We start from the raw sequence: 21,167 nt of genomic DNA, 5'->3' as shown, positions 1-21,167 counted from the left end.
CACACCAACACATGCCAAAACACACACTGACACACTGAAACACACAACGCAGAACACACCAACTTGCACACATGGACACATACTGACACACACCGGCAGACACAATCACAAATACAAACACAAGTAAACCCATGCCAACACACACATTGACACACAGATGTACAGACACACAGCTAGCACACACCGACAATACACACGAACACACCGACACATCTACTCACACATCAAGACCAACACACACACTGACCCACACCCCACCGAAGGAGGCTGGAGGCCCAGGCCCCAGGAGGGACTTGTAGCCGCAGGTGGGCAGGTATTGGAGGAACCAAAGGGTCCCAGGAGACTTGAATTAAGCACTTAGTTCAGGTCTTCGAGGTTCAGCGTTTTGGAAGAGGAGGCCGCAGTGAGGTTCTGGTAGTCTCTAGGGACAGGAGGGCCGAATGGGGCATATGGATGAGACACCAAGGATTCCGTGCTCAGGTGCCCCCAGCGCTGGGCCGGTAAGTACGGAGCTTCAGTCCGCGAGGAGTGCTAAGGCGGGCGGGGCAGTGCGTGGGGGATTCTCCCGGGAGACCCGCAGCCCTCCAGTCCCCTCCCGTTCCGGCAGCAGCTTTCTGCTCTGGCTTCCAAATTCTCCCCTTTTGTCCCACCACCACCCAAACCCCAAGTCCAGATCGGGGCTAGTGACCTCGGGGCCTTTCAGTCCACCTCGCCCTAGCCTTTGCCAGGGAAGAGCCCTGTCCCAGACACCCAGCCTGGAAGCCGCCAGTCACCTCTGACTCCCCGCCCCCATGCGGTTGGGGCCCAAGCCTCACCGTGGTTCCTCAGATATAGCACTGGTCCCCCGTGTCACTGCCAACCCAGTCCAGGGCTCAGGCCCTGCCCCAAAGCTCCAGAGAGTCTGAAAGACTCCAGCTGCCCCTCTTCCTTGCCACCGCCATCCGCCCTATGGCCTGCGCCTTCTGTCTCGCGGAACTCCTCTGCGCTGATCCCTGATTTTGCCAGGCTCTTCTCTTTAGGCCGCTCCTGGGTCTCCAGCACAATGAAGGCGCACAGTGGCGCTCCCTGAATACTTGGCTCTTCATGACTGTCCTTACTGCTATTCCCTCACTGTGTCTCTTCTTTCTTCTCCCCGCCCCCCTCGCACGCATCCAAGTTCTCTGCCCTCCGCTTAATAGAGTGCCTCCTGACTGCGAGGCCCTGCACTCGGCCCTGGGATGCGTTTGCTGAGTCCTTGTTCTCCAGGCGCACAGGGTACATACATAAAGGGCTTCCCGAGAGAGTGTGAGAAGCTCCATCCAGCAGGTGGAACCAAGTGCCAGGCATGCTCTTCTTTGGCTACTCCATTTTCTTGTCTTCCCTGACTTCTCCGAGACCAGGGCCTCTGGATCGAGTCCCTTCTTCCTCTCTCTCCCTGGTTCCTTCTTTTCTTTTTCCCTCTCTCCTGCCTCCTCCTCAGCTGCTCCAGCCTTGGGCCTCTACGGGGTCATCTTCCATGCTCCATTGGGGCCCCCTCTTGGGCCCGGGTTTCCTCCATAGGCTCGTCATCCCCTCCCCCATCTGGGGTCCCTCTGGCGGGCCCAGGTCTCTCTCCCACACCAGGGAACCTGCCCTTTTGAGGAGTGGAATGTACTGTCCCTCCCGCTGGGGCCTCGGGCATGCCAAATCAGCCAGCGTGCTCCAGTGACAGGGAGCTAGCAAGAGGCCAGTCCCAGGAGGCAGGGGAGGGCGCCAAGGCCGGAGAAGTGGAGAGGTGCCCACGAGAGAGGACCCGCGGAGGTGGGCCACGGGGATAAGGAGGGCGGGCGGGCGCACCCCTGCCTTCGGAAGTTCTCTCCTCTGCGCCCTATTGGCCGCCTTGTCCCGGGCTGAATGAGGGTCAAGGAGAAATCAGGGGGCGGGACAGAGTGACTGGAGGCCGCTCCCCGTCACCCGCCCCTCCATTTCGCTCCATAGAGCTGAGAACCTTCATCTCCAGCCCCTCCTCTGGTACTAGAAGGGGTGGGTGGTCTGAGTCTCTGGTCTTGCTGAGCGTCTAGGGCTGGGTCGGAGAGAGGAGGCGTGGGTTCCGTCTGTACTAGGTACCCGAAGGTGGTGAGCTTGGCTCCACGAATTACAGCCCACAGCACCCAAGGCTTGGAAACCCCAGGGCAGAAGCAGCGTCTCAAGACCTCTAGCCTCGGACCCCACATGCCACAGCTCAGCTCAGTTGCCGGGCTGCAGTGCGGCTCCCCCCACGGGCCCCCTTTCTAAGCTGTACTGTGGAGCGGCAGGTGCCGCAGGCCTCCCCAGTACCTCGGCCGCAGCTGCACTCCCGGGCCATGGGGGGAGGGAGACACGACAGTGGGGCATCGAGACTCCAGCGGCCAAGGCGCACCCATCTAAGCACCTTGGGATCTCGGTGGAAAGGAAGGGGGGTAACGGGGGCCGGGAGGAGAACTGCAGAGCTCGGCCGCTGAGCAGAGTATGGGAGGGGGGAGGGGCGGGGGCTCCCTTCCAGCCTTCGGGGTCTGGGGACTTAGGGATGTAAAGGAGAGCAGGGGGGTGTGACAATTCAGCAGAGGTCGGGACGTACCACGGAGCCAAGTGGCGGGGGGGCAGAGGACGTGGTCACCGAGGGGAGCCCCCGCCCCCCTTCGTAGAAGCCTATGGCTGGGGTTGCAGGAAGAACTGGAACTGGGCTGGCCATAGGGGGAAGCGGCGCGTTAAATCCGCCCCCTCTCCATACCCTACTTTCAAGGGGTGGGCGGTAGAGGGGAGGTTGGGGTTGGAGCAGCGGCGAGGGGGCCCCTCCCTTGCACCTCCCCCCACCGGACTTGGTCGCGCCCGAAGTGTAACACTTTCTCTTTGTCGGAGGAGCTCCTCTGTTTCCTGTGCAGTAGCTCCCGTTGCGGCGGCACCCGTGGCAGCCCTGGCGGACGCAGGAGCGATGGCAGCGACCGATATAGCTCGCCAGGTGGTAAGTGCAGAGCTTGGGTGGCAGGGCCGGGGCCGAGGGCCTGGGGAGGGTCAAGGAGACCTGGCCGCCGCCGCCACATCGCGAGGAGGGCAGTGGGCAGCATCCAGGAGCCAAGGGCACGGTGGGACTTCTGCTCCCGGGGTCAGCAGCTCAGTCCCTCAGCCTGTCCCGGAAAACGGTGGTGACGCGCGGGGGGCGGGGGGCGGCAGGGGGGCAGGCAAAACCTGCGGGCCGGCGGCTGAACTTGCATTGCCCAAGAGCCGCAGTGAGCGCCGCCGCCTCCCTCGCTGCAGCTGCGGCCCCACGGCTGGGGCGTTGCCGAATGAATGGCCGTAGGAGCCGCCGAGCCCTCCGGGTCCCTGGCACCCTGGCCTTGCCGCGCCCCTGCGCACGGCTGCCCGTTGTGACCCGGGACCGCACAGGCAAAGAGGCGCGGGGCTGGGGTTAGCCTGGGGCAGAAGGCGGTGAGTGGCGAGGGGGGCGGGGAGGTGACTGGCTGGGATAGGGTTTCTCTATATGCATTACATATGTGACTGCGTCTGTGTGTGTATCGGTGTGCGCGTATGTGTGCACGCGCGCGCGCTCGTGTCTTCCCGGGCGGGCGGCGGCGGCGCCGGGGTTCTGTCTGTGACCCAAAGAAGTCCGCCTGTTTCTCTGAGTGTGCTCACCTCTGTGGTGTGTGTCCGAACGCCTCTCTGTCTGCTTGTGCTGTGTGCCTCTGGGTCTCATTTGTGCGTCAGTGTGGGGTGCAGTTGGCTGGCCTGTAGGTGGCTGGCTGCGTATTTTGGCATGTTTTGGAGCGGGCCTCTGAGGATCTGTCTCGGGTGCATGTTCAGTGTAACTGGGCTTGTGTGCCAAAACCTGTGGAGCTGGCTTCTTTCTATGGAGACTCAGGAAAATAAGTGTGAGACTCGCAAAAGCGGTGCCGTCTCTTTTTTTGTTGGCGACCGACTCTGGGGAAAAAAAGAAAATCTTCATTTAAAGAACTGAAGTTTTCCAGCCTGGGATGTGCAGAGAAACCATGTTGAAGTGACCTGAGGCTCCATGTTTGTTTTTTAAACCAGAAGTTTGGTTGCAAAGGGCGATGAATTCCATTTGGGGGGGACACCCTAGCTATTCTATTCATCCATGGGTATCTGGGACTTTAATAAGCCCACCAGCACCCCGAGGTGGGGAAGGAGTGGGAGACAGAGGTAGGTCAAATCCCATGACACCACATACTACTTGACGAAAATCTCCGAACCACATAAAAATGTTTTTCAACCTTGTAGCTTACTTATTTAGGAAAATAGTTCATGCAATGCAACTACAGTACAAAAAAAAAGCCTCTAGGTATTTGGTGTAATTGAAATTGATTTTACAAAATCTGAAGCCAGAATCTGATAATATTTTCTCTACAGAATATGTATTAATGTCTCTTTTGTCCCTGTTTGGAAGGGCAGGATCATTTCTTCGGAACCTCCTCCACCCCCTGCACACCCTAGCACAGAGCACTTTATGCAGTCATGTTGTGGAAGGACCAGGAGTAGACAGGAGACATTCTCTGTGATGATGCAATTTGAGAGAATTTTCTTCCCCCAAGATTGGCACTCTCGTTGTTTATTGCTTTAGTGTTTTGAGGGCTCCCTCTTTTCTACTGTGGCTTTTCTGCTCCTGGTTACCTGCATTTCAGAGATGGTATAGCTGAAGTAGAGGAATTAATCTCTGGGATTACACTAGCTCCATCCAAAAATGACGCTAATGATTTTTCATGTCAGCTAATGAATTTGCATCGACCTGTCCTCCATACTCTCACCAGTTTCTCTTGCCTGGATTAGGATTGCAGGGCAGGTGTTGCAATGGGGAACATTCCAGAAGGTTGTGTGTGTTTCACCTCAGGCACAACTCAGGCAACCTAGAGATGCCCTTTGTTCTGCAGATGGGGGTGAGGGGGTGCTTTAGGGCCACTTGGTTTGCTTTGCATGGCTCCAGTTTGCTCTGGCTGGCCTTGCCATACTGTATGATGAAGAACATAATTGTACGCCAGATTCTGAAGCTGAAAGAGCAGCCTAAGCACTCGAGACCTTGTTATCGTGATAAATGGGTTTCTGGGAAAACTGACGTCACTCTCCATGCCCCCCTCCCCCAGCCAGTGAAGCTCCTGTTTATGTGTCATTTGTCTCTCTGTTCTCCTTTGTGTCTGCAATAAGTTGTAATTCACCAGGGAAGACGGAGTTAACTCAGGAGACCTTGGACATCTGGTTGCTGCTTGTTTCCTCCAAGGAACATGTATTCAGGGTTTGGGAACAGAAGACTAGAGAATAAACCTAAGTGTGGCTAGCTTAGGAATTCTTTTTTTTTTTTTTTTTTGAGACGGAATCTTGCTCTGTTGCCCAGGCTGGAGTGCAAGTGGCATGATCTCGGCTCACTGCAACCTCAGCCTCCCAGGTTCAAGCGATTCTCCTGCCTCAGCCTCCCGAGTAGCTGGGATTACAGGCACCCCCCACCACGCCTGGCTAGTTTTGATATTTTTAGTAGAGGGGGGTTTTCACCATGTTGGCCAGGCTGGTCTCGAACTCCTGACCTTGTGATCCACCCGCCTCAGCCTCCCAAAGTGTTGGGATTACAGGCATGAGCCACTGCTCCCGGCCAGGAATTCTTTTTAATGAGCTCTGAGACGTGGTAACATGCGAGTAAGTGCCCTAGTGTGTGTGTGTGTGTGTGGGGGGGGGGTGTGTGTTCTTTCTAGAATCAGTTGAGAGTCACTGTGGGTAAACATCCTTAGTGACTAAAACAAGCCTTCAAGTTGTTGGGTAGGGCTTATATTGCATGCAGCCAACTTGGAAGTTCAATTCTGGTGCACATAATACAAGTCCGTCCCATTTGAATGAACACCACAAACGATTTGGTGTGACAACACCATTTCTCCACTGTGTCCATATTTATTTGATTGACTGATATGTGGCCAGCACTATGGTTAGCCCTTGTCAACTGGACAAAAAAAGGTAGCAGGCTTTAAAAAACGTTCGTGATCGGACTGGGCTTGGTGGCTCATGCCTGTAATCCCAGCACTTTGGGAGGCTGAGGTGGGCAGATCATGAGGTCAGGAGTTCGAGACCAGCCTGGCCAACATGGTGAAACCCCGTATCTACTAAAAATACAAAAATTAGCCAGGCGTGGTGGTGCGTGCCTGTAATCACAGCTACTCAGGAGGCTGAGGCAGAAGAATCGCTTGAACCCTGGAGGCAGAGGTTGCAGTGAGCCAAGATTGCACCACTGCACTCCAGCCTGGGCAACAGAGCAAGACTCCATCTCAAAAAAGAAAAAAAAGAGGCCGAGGTGGGTGGATCACAAAGTCAGGAGTTCGAGACCAGCCTGGCTAACATGGTTAAATCTCATCTCTACTAAAAATAGAAAAAATTAGCCAGGCGTGGTGGCGGGCACCTGTAGTCCCAGCTACTGTGGAGGCTGAGGGTGTGAACCTGGGAGGCGGCACTTGCAGTGAGCCGAGATCGTGCCACTACACTCCAGCCTGGGCGACAGAGCGGGAATCCGTCTCAAAAAACAAAACAAAAAAAAGTTCGTGGCTTTTAAGCTTATAGTCTAGTTGGAATGACAAATTGTGGACACTGTGAAATAATTAAAGAACTATAGAAGATCCTTGTGATGCCCCACCTCACCTCCTGACTATGAGGTGGCTTGGGCTGCTATTAATATATATTTCGAGAGGTTCCATGACTTGTCCAAGGTAACCAAGGCACAGGGCAAGCCCCAAAAGCTGCATGTGCTGGCTCTTTTAATGAGCTGTTCCTTTCAATGTTGCATTCTGGGATCCAGACCGTAAATGCCGGCCCATACCAAGAGCATCTGGATGATTCTGGCTTGAACTAGTCCCACAATGTGAACAATGAAGCTTTCTCTAGTGGCAATCTAGGTAGTGGTCATTCTCCCAAGTGAACTTTCAGGGGCTAACTTTGCCCTACAAAGTTAGCTGGGGTTGGTCTGGGTCAACTGTCTCAGAGCAACTGTCTTCAGGTGGGGAAAAGATTGCTGCTGCACTCTGGTTTTGCTATCATCACGTGGCAGTTACCCTTTGATTCCCTTTGAGGTCTCTGCTTCAGGCGTTCCTACCACCACCCACTAAAGGTAGTATCGTACCTCAAACATAGAAAACAAAACCCTATTACCTAGCTCTATTGGTGATACAACACGGGAGAAAGTTTACATGGCCCTAAATATTTTAAAATGTTGATTCTAAATTTGAGGGGTTTTTGGACAGTCATTACATTGTTTTCTAACTTCTCTGTGTGTTTGGGATGTTTCTTTTCTTCTTTTCCTTTTTTTTTTTTTTTCCCCGAGATGGAGTCTTGTTCTGTCGCCCAGGCTGGAATGCAGTGGCACGATCTCAGCTCACTGCAACCTCCGCCTCCTGGGTTCAAGCAATTATCCTGCCTCAGCCTCCCGAGTAGCTGGGATTACAGGTGTGCACCACCGTGCCCGGCTAATTTTTGTATTTTTAGTAGAAACAGGGTTTCGCCACGTTGGCCAGGCTGGTCTCGAACTCCTGACCTCGTGATCTGCCCGCCTTGGCCTCTCAAAGTCCTGGGATTACAGGTGTGAGCCACAGCGCCCGGCCTGGGATTTTTCAAAATAAAAAGCGGGCAGAATGACAATGTCCCCCCAATGCACATGGTCCCTTCTTTCAAGGAACTGGTGGAGGCAGACACAAATCACTATCTAATTATCTTTGTGATAAGTGCTACACAGGAGAGTGACTGCCTGCCATGAGATTTCATTACTAAGGGAACCTAACTCAGCAATGAATGGAGGCAGAGGGTGACAGGAAGGGCTTCCTGAGGGCTTCAAATAGGAAATGGGTAGGTGTGAAGGTGGGTGAGATCTCACATCTGCTACTGGGTTGGGAACATTTCATTTGCCAATTCACCCACTTTTATTTTCATTCATTCCTTCAGCACATATTCACTGGGCACTGATCGGCCAGGCCCCGTGCCAGGTGCTGAGGATATAGTGGTGGCCAAGGCACGCAGGAACTCTGCCCTCTCAGAGCTTCCAGATGAAAGGCAGGAATAAGCCCTGTTTCCTTTTTACATCCTAAATCCTGGAAATGTGAGTGTTAGCGGTGTTCTTAATACAAAACTACATTACAGCAGAGTGATTTGTCTGTATCATCTAATGAGATTTTGATCTGCAGTCATGTGCATAGCATTTACTTTGTGGAGTCTCTGCTGTAAATTTTCTATTAATTGCTGGCTTTGTTACCAAGCATGGCCACTGCCTTTGTGTGCTATAAGGGAGCAAACCTATTGCATTAGCCTGAGCAAAGCCAATTAGGAAGATAAGTCCTCTGGAAAAAGGTATTCCCAAACTAAGTAGGGCTGATTTCTGGACTTGCCTGGGTTTTTGGATGATCAGAGCCATGGTTTAATATTAGCATGAACAATTGAGAAGGGCTTTTAGTTGCATGTACATTAAAACTACATTCAAGACAGATGAGGCCAGGTGCGGTGGCTCACGTCTGTAATCCCAGGACTTTGGGAGGCCGAGGCGGGCAGATCATGGGGTTAGGAGATCCAGACCATTCTGGCTAACACGGTGAAACCCCATCTCTACTAAAAATTAAAAAATTAGCCGGGCATGGTGGCGGGTGCCTGTAGTCCCAGCTACTCTGGAGGCTGAGGCAGGAGAATGGCGTGAACCCGGGAGGCGGAGCTTGCAGTGAGCCGAGATTGTGCCACTGCACTCCAGCCTGGGCGACAGAGGAAGACTCCGTCTCAAAAAAGAAAAAAAAAAAAAAAAGACAGATGAAAGAAAGAAAGAAGGAAAGAAGGAAAAAGAAGGAAAGAAGGAAAGCCATGGATATATGTAACATGTTTCTTTCAACGATCTCGAAATGCTTCCATCTGTATGATTTCATTTTCCCCAATGGCTTCCTGGACAAGTATTACTGTTCTCTTTATTTAATGGGTGTAGGGAGACCAAGTTACTTAGTCCGAAGTGCTATTGCTGGTCAGTGGGTGATACGATTAAACACCCACCAGATGACACAGATTCCTTGTTTAAAAACACTTGTCTTTTCATGATGTTTCTAAGACATCAAAATCCTGCCATGACCTCTCTTCCCCCTCTTTTCACTACACTCCCTCAGCACCCCCATAGGGCCCAGGGAAGAGTATACTAGGGTGATTCGGAGACTCTCTGATATTAAAAAGATTCTCAGCTTAAATCCAATATAGCACAGTCACGGGTTGTGTGGGTTTTCTTTTTTATTTTTTCTTCTCCATATTGCTTTAAATAAAAATCTTGGAGCCACCAGCCATGTAATGATGGATTATTTTAAGTAACAACTGGAGGGGGGGGCGCAGAATAAATTAGAAACACAGACCCTTCCTCCTCAGTTTGGCAGGAGGAGGCTTCTGCTGCTGGGATTTGAAACCGTGGGTTTCTCTGCTGCCTGCACAGAGGAAGGAGGCCACATGCTCAGGAGGGTGAGAAATAATGTTACCCTCTTCTTCAGTGTCTTCTCATTAGAGGCAGCCATCTGCTGAATTATGCAGCGCGCTCTCAGCCGGCCCTTCCACTCACTTAAAGGTGACCAGGGAAAAGATCTGCAGGCCTTCTCAGCGAGAGGCCTCAGGGCTCAGGTTTCCCCTGCCATGGCCCTCTCTGACCTGGAATGAAGGCCCTGGGGTAACAGGGGCAGAACTCTGTTTTCCTGGCCCTGATGAGGTGTGAGGTCGTGTTCGGTTTCCTTTCACATTGGAGGCCCCCAGCTCTGAACACTGGCGCTGAGGCAGGAACTGGGTTTTTTCAGATCCCCATTAAACAAGACCAGATGGAGGCAGAGGCAAATTCAGGCTCCCCAGAGGGCAGTTGGGCATTCACCCAGAGGCCTGTGGGTAAACCTTTTCTTTTTTAGCAGATTGGAGGTAACAATGGCCAGAACACCTAGAAAACTCTCTTTCAATTGTCTGGCTTCCAGGGAATCTGGCTGGCTTTTGTGGGAAAGTTTCACTCACCCTGAGCAAGGGTCACCCCTGGCCTGAGGTGGGGATATTTGACCTAGACTTAAGCTTGTGTTAGTCTTGGGGTTCTTCAGCAGAACTGGGCAGCTGGCCAGGCTGAGACTTAGGCCGCAGTCAAAAGAGAGGGAAACAGGAGGAAAAAGTGGGGAAGTGAGTAGAGAGCAGGAACACACAATGAGTGCCTTCCACCGCATTGACTGCTTCAGTTGCCTTCTGTGGGCCAGAACCACCTTGGGGAGCTCACGGGTTTCCAGATTCGGTTCCTTGACCCTTCTGCCCCTGACCAGCATCAAGCCAGAAGCTCAATGTCCCGGAATTTTACCAGTATAAAGAAACACATGTGCCACTTGAGTCAGCTTTTCCATTTGAGAGTGGCCGTTGGCTCGACAGGGGCCTGGATCCTAGCACTATTCTCTGTCACTAAATCAGTCTGTGACGTGAGCCAAGTCACTTCCTCTCTGTGAGTCTCTGTTTCCCCTTTTGTGAAACGCAAGGGCTGGATTAGGTGATCTTTAAGGGCGTTTCCAGCTCTAACATTGTATGGTGCTTATGTTTCCTTTTTCTCCAGCCTCATTTCTTTTAGGTCCTTGCCTGCGTCTGCTTCCGAATGAGGTGGCAGAATTGAACCCCACCCCTTCCCTGCTTTGACCCCTTGAGCTGGGTGGGGAGAGAGTTGTAGGGAAGGTCGATCTATGCTTTTAGCTCAGCAGGCTCTCGGTAAGTGGAACAGAAACAACCCTTCAGATATTGCCTGTCCATGTAGGTGTAGATAGCTATTGTCTTCCTATAAAGGTACATGACAGCTGAATGTTTGTCTATTGAATCCTGCTTTCAATGCAGTAGAAGAGCTGGCTACTTAATGGAATCCTGCTGTGAATCCTTTTATAGAATGAAAAGCCACTCTGGAATTTATCTTGTGTATTAAAATCAGTTTCATCTATTGGATTTGCCAAAAATGGGCCTCCTGCTCTGTCTGGTAAGGATAGTCTGTCTTGTGCTTCTTCAGCACAACTGCTCCCCAACTGAAGGGCATTTCTGAGGCCCCTTGGGGGTGCTGCCAGCTTTTGTAGGCCTTATTTCTCCTTAGAACAGCCCCCACATTTCTCTTTCCCAGGATAGGGCATTGCTACTACTCAGTTTCCTCTTAGCCTGGCTTAATTAGCATGAGGGACATTCTGATATTTGATGTGTTGGATGCATTTGAGAATTGTTTTTAAAACCTGTGGGAACTTGGCTGTGTGCGGGGGCTCACACCTGTAATCCCAGCACTTTAGGAGGCTGAGGCGGGCGGATCACCTGAGGTTAGGAGTTCGAGACCAGCCTGGCCAATATGGCAAAACCCCGTCTCTTCTAAAAATACAAACATTAGCTGGATGTTGGGGTGGGCGCCTGTAATCCCAGCTTCTCGGGAGGCTGAGGTAGGAGAATCACTTGAACCCTGGAGACGGAGGTTGCAATGAGCTGAGATCGTGCCACTGCACTCCAGCCTGAGAGAGACAGAGTGAGACTCCATCTCAGAAAAAAAAAAAAAAAAAAAAAAACCTCTGGGAACTTATCAGTGCTTTTGTGGTTCTTATGACATAATACAGCGGCATCCTTGGCAGCATTGGAGGCAGCAGGGGAAGCTATCAGCTACCTGATTGTTTCATCAAGACTTTTTGCTACATGTTTCAGGATATATGATTTGACTTCTGGTTCACATGAATCATTATAATAAGAAATTATACTGTATGACAATAAGTTATATATATAATATGTAATAATAAGTTATAATAAGGGGGCTGGGCACAGTGGCTCACGCCTATAATCCCAGAACTTTGGGAGGCCGAGGCGGGTGGATCACCTGAAGTCAGGAGTTCTAGACCAGCCTGGCCAACATGGTGAAACCCCATCTCTACTAAACTAAAAATACAAAAATTAGCTGGGTGTGGTGGTACACACCTGTAATCCCAGCTGCTCAGGAAGCTGAGGCAGGAGAATTGCTTGAAACCAGGAGGGAGAGGTTGCAGTGAGCCGAGATCGCGCCACTGCACTCCAGCCTGGTTGACAGAGTGAGACACTGTCTCAAAAAAAAAAAAAAAAAAAAAAAAAGAAGTTATAATAAGGAGACTAATAGGGTTTTATTGTATTGCTGGTAAAATAAATGTTTTATATACAGTAAAACTGCCTGAAAGCTAAATGCTCTGATGACCCAAATTGTCAGGCACCTTTTTGGTTGTAGTTCAATATTTTTCTAAAATACCTGAGGCCACTTTTGTACCCAGGAAAGTATCATCATAGAATCTTTTTTTAAAAAGTAACATTTTCCCCGTTTATAAAAGTAAAATATGCCTATTGTAGAACATTTGGAAAACCCAGAAAAGCAACATCACCTACAACCTCTCTACCCAAAAGAAATCACTGACATTATTTTGGCATGTGTTCTTCTAATCTTTTAAAAAATGTGTATTTTCCCCCATCATTGGGATGACCCTGTGTATACAGGTTGGTTTTCCTGTTGTTGTTTGCCTTTGGTGAGCATTTCCTTTTGTCATTAAAAATTCTTAGAAAACATTTTTCTCAGCTGCTTAATATTCCATCATGTATCACTGAACCGATGATTTATAGTCTTGGAGATTTGCACGGTCTTTCAGACATCAGTGTTCAGGGCTGAGAGTGGAAATGGAGAAAAGGGAGGTGTGAGAGCTTGGGCCCACCAGTAGGTGACTGAAGAGAGTCCGGTTTCAGTGTTTCTTTTCTTTCCTAGCATTTTTGTTGTTGTTGTTTGTTTGTTTGTTTTGAGACAGAGTCTCCCTCTGTTGCCCAGACTGGAGTGCAGTTGTGCGATCTCAGCTCATTGCAACCTCCGCCTCCCGCGTTCAAGCGATTCTCCTGCCTCAGCCTCCCAACTGGCTGGGACTACAGGCATGAGCCACAAAGCCTGGCTAATTTTTGTATTTTCAGTAGAGACGGGTTTTCCCAGTGTTGGCCAGGCTGGTTTCGAACTCCTGGCCCCAAGTAATCTGCCCGCCTTGGCCTCCCAAAGTGCTGGGATTACAGGCATGAGCCACCGCACCTGGCCGCTTTCCTAGTATTTGGATGGGAATGGCCAGAGGAGAAAGTTTAGGGACAGCCTAGTCATCAGCAATGAGTTTCAAACTTTTTGCTTTTATTCTTTAGAATGACAGCTACTAATTTAGCCACCCTGGTTTGAAACAGAGGCGGGAAATTCTCCATTGACACAGATGCACCCTCAGTTCCCAGAGGCCTCAAATACGGCTTGCTTACTATCACAGAGGTTGGAAGAGGGGCCAAGGGGAGTGGGGGACAGAGGTGACCTACTCGGGTGCTTAAGGGACTCTTTATTTTCAGTAACAGCAATGAGAGAAAGATGCGCAGCTGGAACCACCATAACTTGTTCTTGATAATATGAACCTTACGAATATTCAATTAAAAAACGAAATTGGTGTGTCCTCAGGAGAGGAGGCGGAAGAGAAAGAGAGCGGTGTTTCTGCCTGTGATATGAAATGTGGTATAACGTATTTAAAAACCACAGGTGACTGCAGATGAGGAGAAAACAGGAAATGTAATTGGGGAGGGGAGTGGGGCGCTCTCCCAGTTCTCAGGAGCACTCTTTCATTTTGCCTTCCTTTTAGCTCCTCTCAGACTCTCTGCATCCTAATTACCCCTGCTGCAAAGCTGAGTGAGAACTCTTCTTTCTTATATTAAAAATGTTTTAAAATTACATGGGTAACATGCGAATACATTCGTGCTATAAAAGAGTCAAACAATAGGGAAGCATACCGACTACTCCCTTGACTGAGCCCCTATTTCCATCCCCCTCCCCTGAGGTAGCCACGATTGTGGGTTTGGTGGCTGTATTTTCAGTCTTCTTTCTATGCATCCACATACATTTACGTGCAAATACACATCTACAGGGCTTCTGGGGCATATATGGGCTCATATTGTGCTTATAGTTTACAACTTCTATTTTCTTTTTTTTTTCTTTCTTTTTTTTGAGACAGGGTCTCACTGTTGCCCAGGCTGGAGTGCAGTGGCACAATCTTGGCCCACTACATCCTCGACCTACCGGGCTCAAGCAATCCTCCCACATCAGCCTCCTGGGTAGCTGGGACTACAGGTGTGTGCTAACACACTTGGCTAATTTTTGTATTTTTTGTAGAGACGGGATTCTGCTGTGTTGCCCAGGCTGGTCTCAAACTCCTGGGCTCAAACGAGCCACCTGCCTCGACCTCCCAAAATGCTGGGATTACAGTCATGTAATAACTTCCATTTTCTTCTATTTTATTACAGTCGCCCTATAACTTCTGTTTTCTGTTTTATAATATGTCTTGGAGATACTCACATCAGTACATACAGAACTACCCACATGCTTCTTAATGGATGTAGAATATTCCAGAATATGCGTGTACCATAATTTGGTTAAATATTTTCCTATTGTTGGACATTTAGGTTGGGTTTTTTTTTCAGCATTATAAACTGTGCTGTAATAAATTTCCTTGTAATAGATCTTTGTACAGATTCTGAGAGGAGGTTGCAGGGTTATGAGAGAAGTGCAATTTAAAATGGTGACTTTGGCCATTCCAGCATCTCAGTTCAGGCCTTCAGTATGGTAATATGGCACCACCTGCTACTAAAGATGAAAACTTGAGATTTAGTGTCAGACATGCTGGGCCGAGTTGCCGGTTCCATCTCCTCTCGTGCACATTGTAGTCAAGGAACATTCAATTAACTGCAATCAAAGTAATCAGGCCCTCAATTAATCAGGCCACCTTAAGGAGAAAGAGGAAAGAGATAAGATATCAGAGATTTAGTGAGAGAGGAGGGGAGAAACTTCCAGGGGCTGTGCTGGGGTCAGTGTACATTCAGTTCAATGTTGTGTCCTTCTGTCCTTCCTACCTTTGCGTATTTAACTCTGAACAATGCGGACTGATACTCATAATGATGACCTTGACATCTTATAAGATTCATCAAAGCAAGGGTGCATAGTGTTTGCCAGACAGGATTTCCTAAAGTAGGAACTATACAAATACATTTTTTTTTTTTTTTTGAGACAGAGTCTTACTCTGTCGCCCAGCCTGGAGTGCAGTGGCGTGATCTCGGCTCAATGCAACCTCTGCCTCCCGGGTTCAGGTGATTCTCCTAACTCAGCCTCCCGAGTGGCTGGGGCTACAGGCATCTGCCACTGCGCCCAGCCAATTTTTGTATTTTTAGTAGAGATGGGGTTTCACCATGTTGGCAAGGCTGGTCTTAAACTCCTGACCTCATGATCCACCCGCCTCGGCCTCCCAAAGTGCTGGGATTACAGGCGTGAGCCATCGTGCCTGGCCACAAATACATTTTTGAAGCTTTCTTAGCTACAGGGATTGAGACAAAAAGTTTGCTGCTTAAATCCCAGTTAGCAAGAAAAACACATTGACCAGGTTCTATGTCCCTTCTTTCCCAAACTCCTCAGTTAATTTAGGTGTATTGGACACTGGGTAACAGATACAAAAGAAATAACGATTCTAAAAGTCACCAGTGGCTGGGCATGGTGGCTCACTCCTGTAATCCCAGCACTTTGGGAGGCCGAGGTGGCCGGATCATTTGAGGTCAGGAGTTCAAGACCAGCCTGGCCAACAAGGTGAAACCCCGTCTCTACTAAAAATACAAAAATTACCTGGGCGTGGTGGTGCACACCTGTAGTCCCAGCTACTCCGGAGGCTGAGGCAGGAGAATCGCTTGAACCCATGGGCCGAGATTGTGCCACTGCACTCCAGCCTGGACAACAAGAGAGAAACTCCATCTCTAATAAATAAATAAATAAATAAAATTAACAGTGTTTATCTCTGGAGAGTGATATTATGGTTGATTTTGATTTTCTTCTTTATTATTATCTGTATGTTCTAAAATTTCTACAGTGAACATTGATTACTTCCACAAAATAAAAAATCTGATAAATGTAATTTTTTTAGTAACAGCTAATTTAAAATCAGTCTCCTCATCGTCCCCATTAAACAGGCATCTTTTCCTGGCTTTCCTGTGTGTCTCCATGGTGCTGTTCCCTCTGCCCAATCACTCCTTGAGGCTCATCCCTTCTTTTTTAATTAATTAATGTATTTATTTTTGAGACGGAGTCTCTCTCTGTCCCCCAGGCTGGCTGGAGTGCAGTGGCGCAATCTCGGCTCACTGCAAACTCCGCCTCCTGGGTTCAAGTGATTCTCCTGCCTCTCAGCCTCCTGAGTGGCTGGGATTACAGGCTCCCGCCACCACGCCCGGCTAATTTTTGTATTTTTAGTAGAGATGGGGTTTCACCATGTTGGCCAGGCTGGTTTTGAACTCCTGACCTCGTGATCCGCCTGCCTCAGCGTCCCAAAGTGCTGGGATTACAGGCGTGAGCCACTGCTCCCGGCAGAGGCTCATCCCTTCTTAAGACATCTCTCAAATTTGTTCCTTCTCTTTGAGTCCCAAGTCAGGTCAGTTCACACCAACCAGCATTTATTGTCACAGTGCCTGGATGTCACTCTGCTGGCTCAACATTATTGGAGTCATCTCCTCCTATGTCTTCCTGCTCCTAGTCTCTCTGTCCATCCAATCAAGCAAACACCCTGCAGCTGGAGTGATCTTTTAAAAACACTCCCTGTATCATGGCCCTCCCCGCTCAAATCACTCAAAATCCCCCAAATCCCATTGCTTAGGAAATGAAGTCCATACTTCTGCTTCTTAGGGCTTAAAAAATTATTTCTTTTGGGCCAGGCATGGTGGCTCATGCCTGTAATCCCAGCACTTTGGGAGGCCAAGGCGGGTGGATCACCTGAGGTCAGTAGTTCAAGACCAGCCTGGCCAACATGGCAAAACCCCATCTCTACTAAAATATACAAAAAATTAGCCGGGTGCGGTGGTGGGCACCCAGCTACTCGGGAGGCTGAGGCAGGAGAATCGCTTGAACCTGGGAGGCGGAAGTTGCAGTGAGCTGAGATCGCGCCACTGCACTCTAGCCTGGGAGACAGGGAGAGACTCCTTATCAAAAAAAAAAAAAAAAAAAAAAAAAGGAAAGAAAAGAAAATTTTTTCTTCTGCCGTTTAGGGCTCTTTACAGCACTGTCTTCAGTTTGAAAATTCATTTCCTCTCCTTTTGACTTTGGAGCACTTGAAGCTTCATGGTGCTGAATTTGTTGGAGGCCGGAAGAGGCAGCCAGGGGTGATAACGAATGGCTCAGGAAACCTCAACTCTGAGTCCACCTCAATTTCCGATGCCTGCTACATCGGAGGCTCCGTAAAGAAAGCATATCAGTTCTCATGTCCCTGACTCCCCTGCAGCGTTGCGGACCAAGAACTAGCAGTGGGAATCTTGCATCTTACTTTGTTTGCTTTAATAAAGAGAAGGGGAAATGAGAAGGAGAAGCAGAAAGGGGTGAACGTAGAACAAAGCCTTGAGTGATGTGAACCACTCATGAGGCTCAGCTGTCTTTATTATTTTTTTTTTTTTGAGACGGAGTCTCGCTCTGTCGCCCAGGCTGGGTGCAGTGGCGCGATCTCGGCTCACTGCAAGCTCAGCCTCCCAGGTTCACGCCATTCTCCTGCCTCAGCCTCCCAAGTAGCTGGGACTACAGGCGCCCGCCACCACGCCCGGCTAATTTTTTGTATTTTTAGTAGAGACGGGGTTTCACCGTGTTAGCCAGGATGGTCTCCATCTCCTGACCTCGTGATCCGCCCGCCTCGGCCTCCCAAAGTGCTGAGATTACAGGCATGAGCCACCGCGCCCGACCGAGACAGTGTCTTGCTCTGTTACCCAGGCTGGAGTGCAATGGCGAGATCATGGCTCACTGCAGCCTCGACCTCCTGGGCTCAGGTGATCCTCCCACCTCAGCCTGCTGAGTAGCTGAGACCACAGGCTCACGACACCATGCCCGGCTCATTTTTGTATTTTTCTTGTTGTTGAGATGGGGTTTTGCCATGTTGCTCAGTCTGGTCTCAAACTCCTGGGCTCAAGAGATCCGCCCACTTCGGCCTCCCCAAGTGCTGCGATTGCAGGTGCGAGCCACTGCACCCAGCCTCAGGTGTCTTCAGGGGACCCCCTGGGGCAGAGAATACGCCAACTCTCACTGAATGATGGCATATGGTTGTCTGTTAAGAGTTCTCCACTGGAAGTGTGTGGGGTGAGATGTGTGAGGGTAATGAACTTGCCACATGGCATTCACCGGCACTAGCCCTGTCGCTTGCCCTCACAGGATCTAGTGACACCGATGGGAGTGAGATCTAAAGCTGTGTGAAGGGGCTATCTGGGAGCCGGTTCTGACAAAGTTGGCTGCTGAGAGGCTCCACCACCCTCACAGCCCACCCCTTTCAGTGTGAAAATGTGCCCTTATTATGGACCTAGTCTAAAAGCTGGTCCAGCCCAACAGAAGAGCTGCCTGCTTAGTGCAGCCTGTGATGCTGGGCTGGGCCTCCTGGCACTAACCGTGCCCTTCTTGGACTGCTCTTGGCATCTTTCTAGTTATGGAAAGCTTGGTGCAGCCCCACCCAACAGAAACTGACTCCTTACATAGTACTCCCTTCTTGTCTAGCTCAGCTGTCTCAAGCTCCCTTCTCCCCTGTCCCCTCCCCTCCCCTCCCCTGTGGCCGTTGGTTGGTAGTTGGCACATTTCTTGAGTCCACGCTCCACGCAGGCCCCTTTTATGCTTCCCCCTGGCTCCTTGGAATCCTGTTCCAGTTTGAGTCTCCTCCTGTTTTGTAAAATCATTAACTATAAGCAGCTTTGGGCCTTGAAGGCGAAGCAAAGGCCCTCTGCTTTCCAGGGCTGGGAGTGGCTTGGCTGACCCTTAGGGAGTCAAGGGACCCAGAGGAAGCACGGAGGCAGCTTCTTGTAGCCATAGGGAGCCACAGTGTTCCATGCAGTACCGTTCAGGCTGGGGGTGTAAGGATAACCCCACAGTGAATAACAACAGCAGCTACTGCTGATTGAATGCTCACCACATGCTAGGCACTACGCTAAGGGCTTGAGGAGCATGATCCTGTATAATCCTCACACTCCTACTCAATAGTTTCCGATTTTATGGATGGGGAAAACTTAAGAAGTTTATGTAACTTGTCTGAGGGTGACACAGCCAGGAGATGGTGGAGATGGGGCTATAACTAACACCTGCCAGATTTCAAAGCCTCTGCTCTTAACCTCTACACTACACTGCCTTTGTAGGTCCTCAAAATGCCCTAGAGAGAGAGGAACAATTGCTTTTTTTTTAAGACAGGATCTTGCTCTCTCACCTGGGCGGGAGTACAGTGGTGCCATCATAGCGCACTGCAGCCTCTACCTCCTGGACACAAGCAATCCTCCCGCCTCAGCCTCCCAAGTAGCTGGGACTACACAGGCACATGCCACCATGCCCAGCTAATTTTTGATTTTTTGTAGAGATGTTGTCTCACTGTGTTGCCCAGGCTGGTCTCAAACTCTTGGCCTCAAGTGATCCACCCACCTTGGCCTCCCAAAGTGTTGGGATTACAGGTGTGAGACATTTCACCAGCCAATAATTGATTTTTTTTTTTTTTTGAGACAGAGTTTCGCTCTTATTGCCCAGGCTGTAGTGCAGTGGCGTGATCTCGGCTCACTGCAGCCTACACCTCCCGGGTTCAAGCAATTCTCCTGCCTCAGTCTCCCAAGTAGCTGGGATTATAGGCACCCACCACCATGCCTGGCTAATTTTTGTTTTTTTGGTAGAGACAGGGTTTCGCCACGTTGGCCAGGCTGGTGTTGAACTCCTGACCTCAAGTGATCCCCCCGCCTTGGCCTCCCAAAGTGCTGGGATTACAGGTGTGAGCCACTGAACCCGGCCCAATAATTGCTTTTTAAACCCTTTTCGTAATACTTACTGAATACTTCTGCATATACTAAGCTCGTTACATGTATTAGCGCTTCTGAGGCTCCCAGTCACCTCTAAGATATGCCATATTATCTCAGATGGCAGATGTGGAAGGAAACAGTCTCAGCAAGTTACTCAGCTTGTAAATGACTGAGTGGAGATTTAACCCGAGTCTGTGAACCTCGGTGCCAGCATTCTCCTCCCCTGACTCCACTCTCCTGCCCCTAATAAGCTCCTCTGTAATTTTCTCTGGAGCTGTGGCGACATTCACTATTGAGCCTAGAGGATGCCTGTCTCCAAGAATCTGTGATTTCCAAGCTGACGGGCCATTTTGCTTTGGAGCAGGGAGTAGCCGAGGGAAGAGATGACACACTGGGCCTGGGCGGGTGTGACTTCCTTGCACAGCGAACATTTGGATGGAGAAGCGAGACCCAGACTGCTTTTAAGCACATTTTCATTTTCTCCCTCACTCCTTCCAAATTAGGGTGAAGGTTGCCGAACTGTCCCCCTGGCTGGACATGTGGGGTTTGACAGCTTGCCTGACCAGCTGGTGAATAAGTCCGTCAGCCAGGGCTTCTGCTTCAACATCCTGTGCGTGGGTGAGTATTTCCATAGCAGGAAATTCTATTACAGAATATGGATCCTTAATGGCTGGATACGGCTTTGCAGGTAATTAGGTTAAATAGTGTGTCATTCTGATTTAGTTGCGAGAGTGTCTCTCCCCTCTTCTTTTATCTCTCTGCCTGTTTTTTGTAAGCAGCTGGCTGTAATTACTTTTTTCCCCTGGCCAGATCAGAGTATAGGGCCATATCTTGGGGGGAAACTGAGCTATGTGAGACCCAGTGGAAATTCTGTAAGGGAGCTGGCTGGCTCAGTATGGCTATAGAGTTCATTTTGACTACAGAAGACAGGATCCAGGGCAGAATTGGGAGGGAGGGGATAGCTGACAAAAAACGCCTGCCCACCAGCTGTGGGCAGTGGGTTGGGTCTGTTTCCTCTGTAGTTTTGCTGTGCTTGGTTTAGTTTGAGCTCGGGTGCAGGCACCACACAGCTGTATGCAACATTCTTTTATTCCCTTTACCTATCTCTCTACCTAGACTTTTTTTTTTTTGAGATGGGGTCTCACTATGTTGCCCAGGCTGGTCTTAAACTCCTGAGCTCAAGCAATCCACCCATCTTGGCCTCCCAAAGTGCTAGGATTACAGGTGTGAGCCACTGTGCCCGGCCTCTACCTAGACATTTAATCTCAACAGTGGGAGCTGCATCGTAGCCCCCTCTATTTGCTAATCACAGCACAAGTAGAGTGCGGTAATATCTGTGAAATGAATGAATGGGTGAATGCCACAGGAAC

At 49.9% G+C, this 21,167-nt stretch overlaps 1 protein-coding gene across 17 annotated transcripts in view; it reads left to right on the top strand.

The window, feature by feature from the left end:
* Positions 1-382: 382 nt before the first annotated feature.
* SEPTIN6 (septin 6) overlaps positions 383-21,167 on the top strand; it is a 79,897-nt gene continuing 59,112 nt past the window's right edge. For 9 of the 17 annotated variants that reach the window (XM_016942670.3, XM_063803820.1, XM_016942665.3 and 6 more), the window contains exons 1-2: positions 383-2,959; positions 20,301-20,415. In XM_016942670.3, the coding sequence (XP_016798159.1) occupies positions 2,930-2,959; positions 20,301-20,415 (145 nt within the window). In that variant the 5' untranslated portion in view covers positions 383-2,929. Of the gene's footprint in view, positions 2,960-3,171; positions 3,424-20,300; positions 20,416-21,167 lie in introns of those variants that run through there. The other 8 variants (XM_063803823.1, XM_016942668.3, XM_063803822.1 and 5 more) reach the window with 5 other exon arrangements.

Source organism: Pan troglodytes, chromosome X (genome assembly GCF_028858775.2).
Source record: "Pan troglodytes isolate AG18354 chromosome X, NHGRI_mPanTro3-v2.0_pri, whole genome shotgun sequence".
Lineage (NCBI taxonomy): Eukaryota > Metazoa > Chordata > Mammalia > Primates > Hominidae > Pan > Pan troglodytes.
Note: the sequence above shows the minus strand (reverse complement) of the source record. Positions and strands in the feature narration are given on the sequence as shown.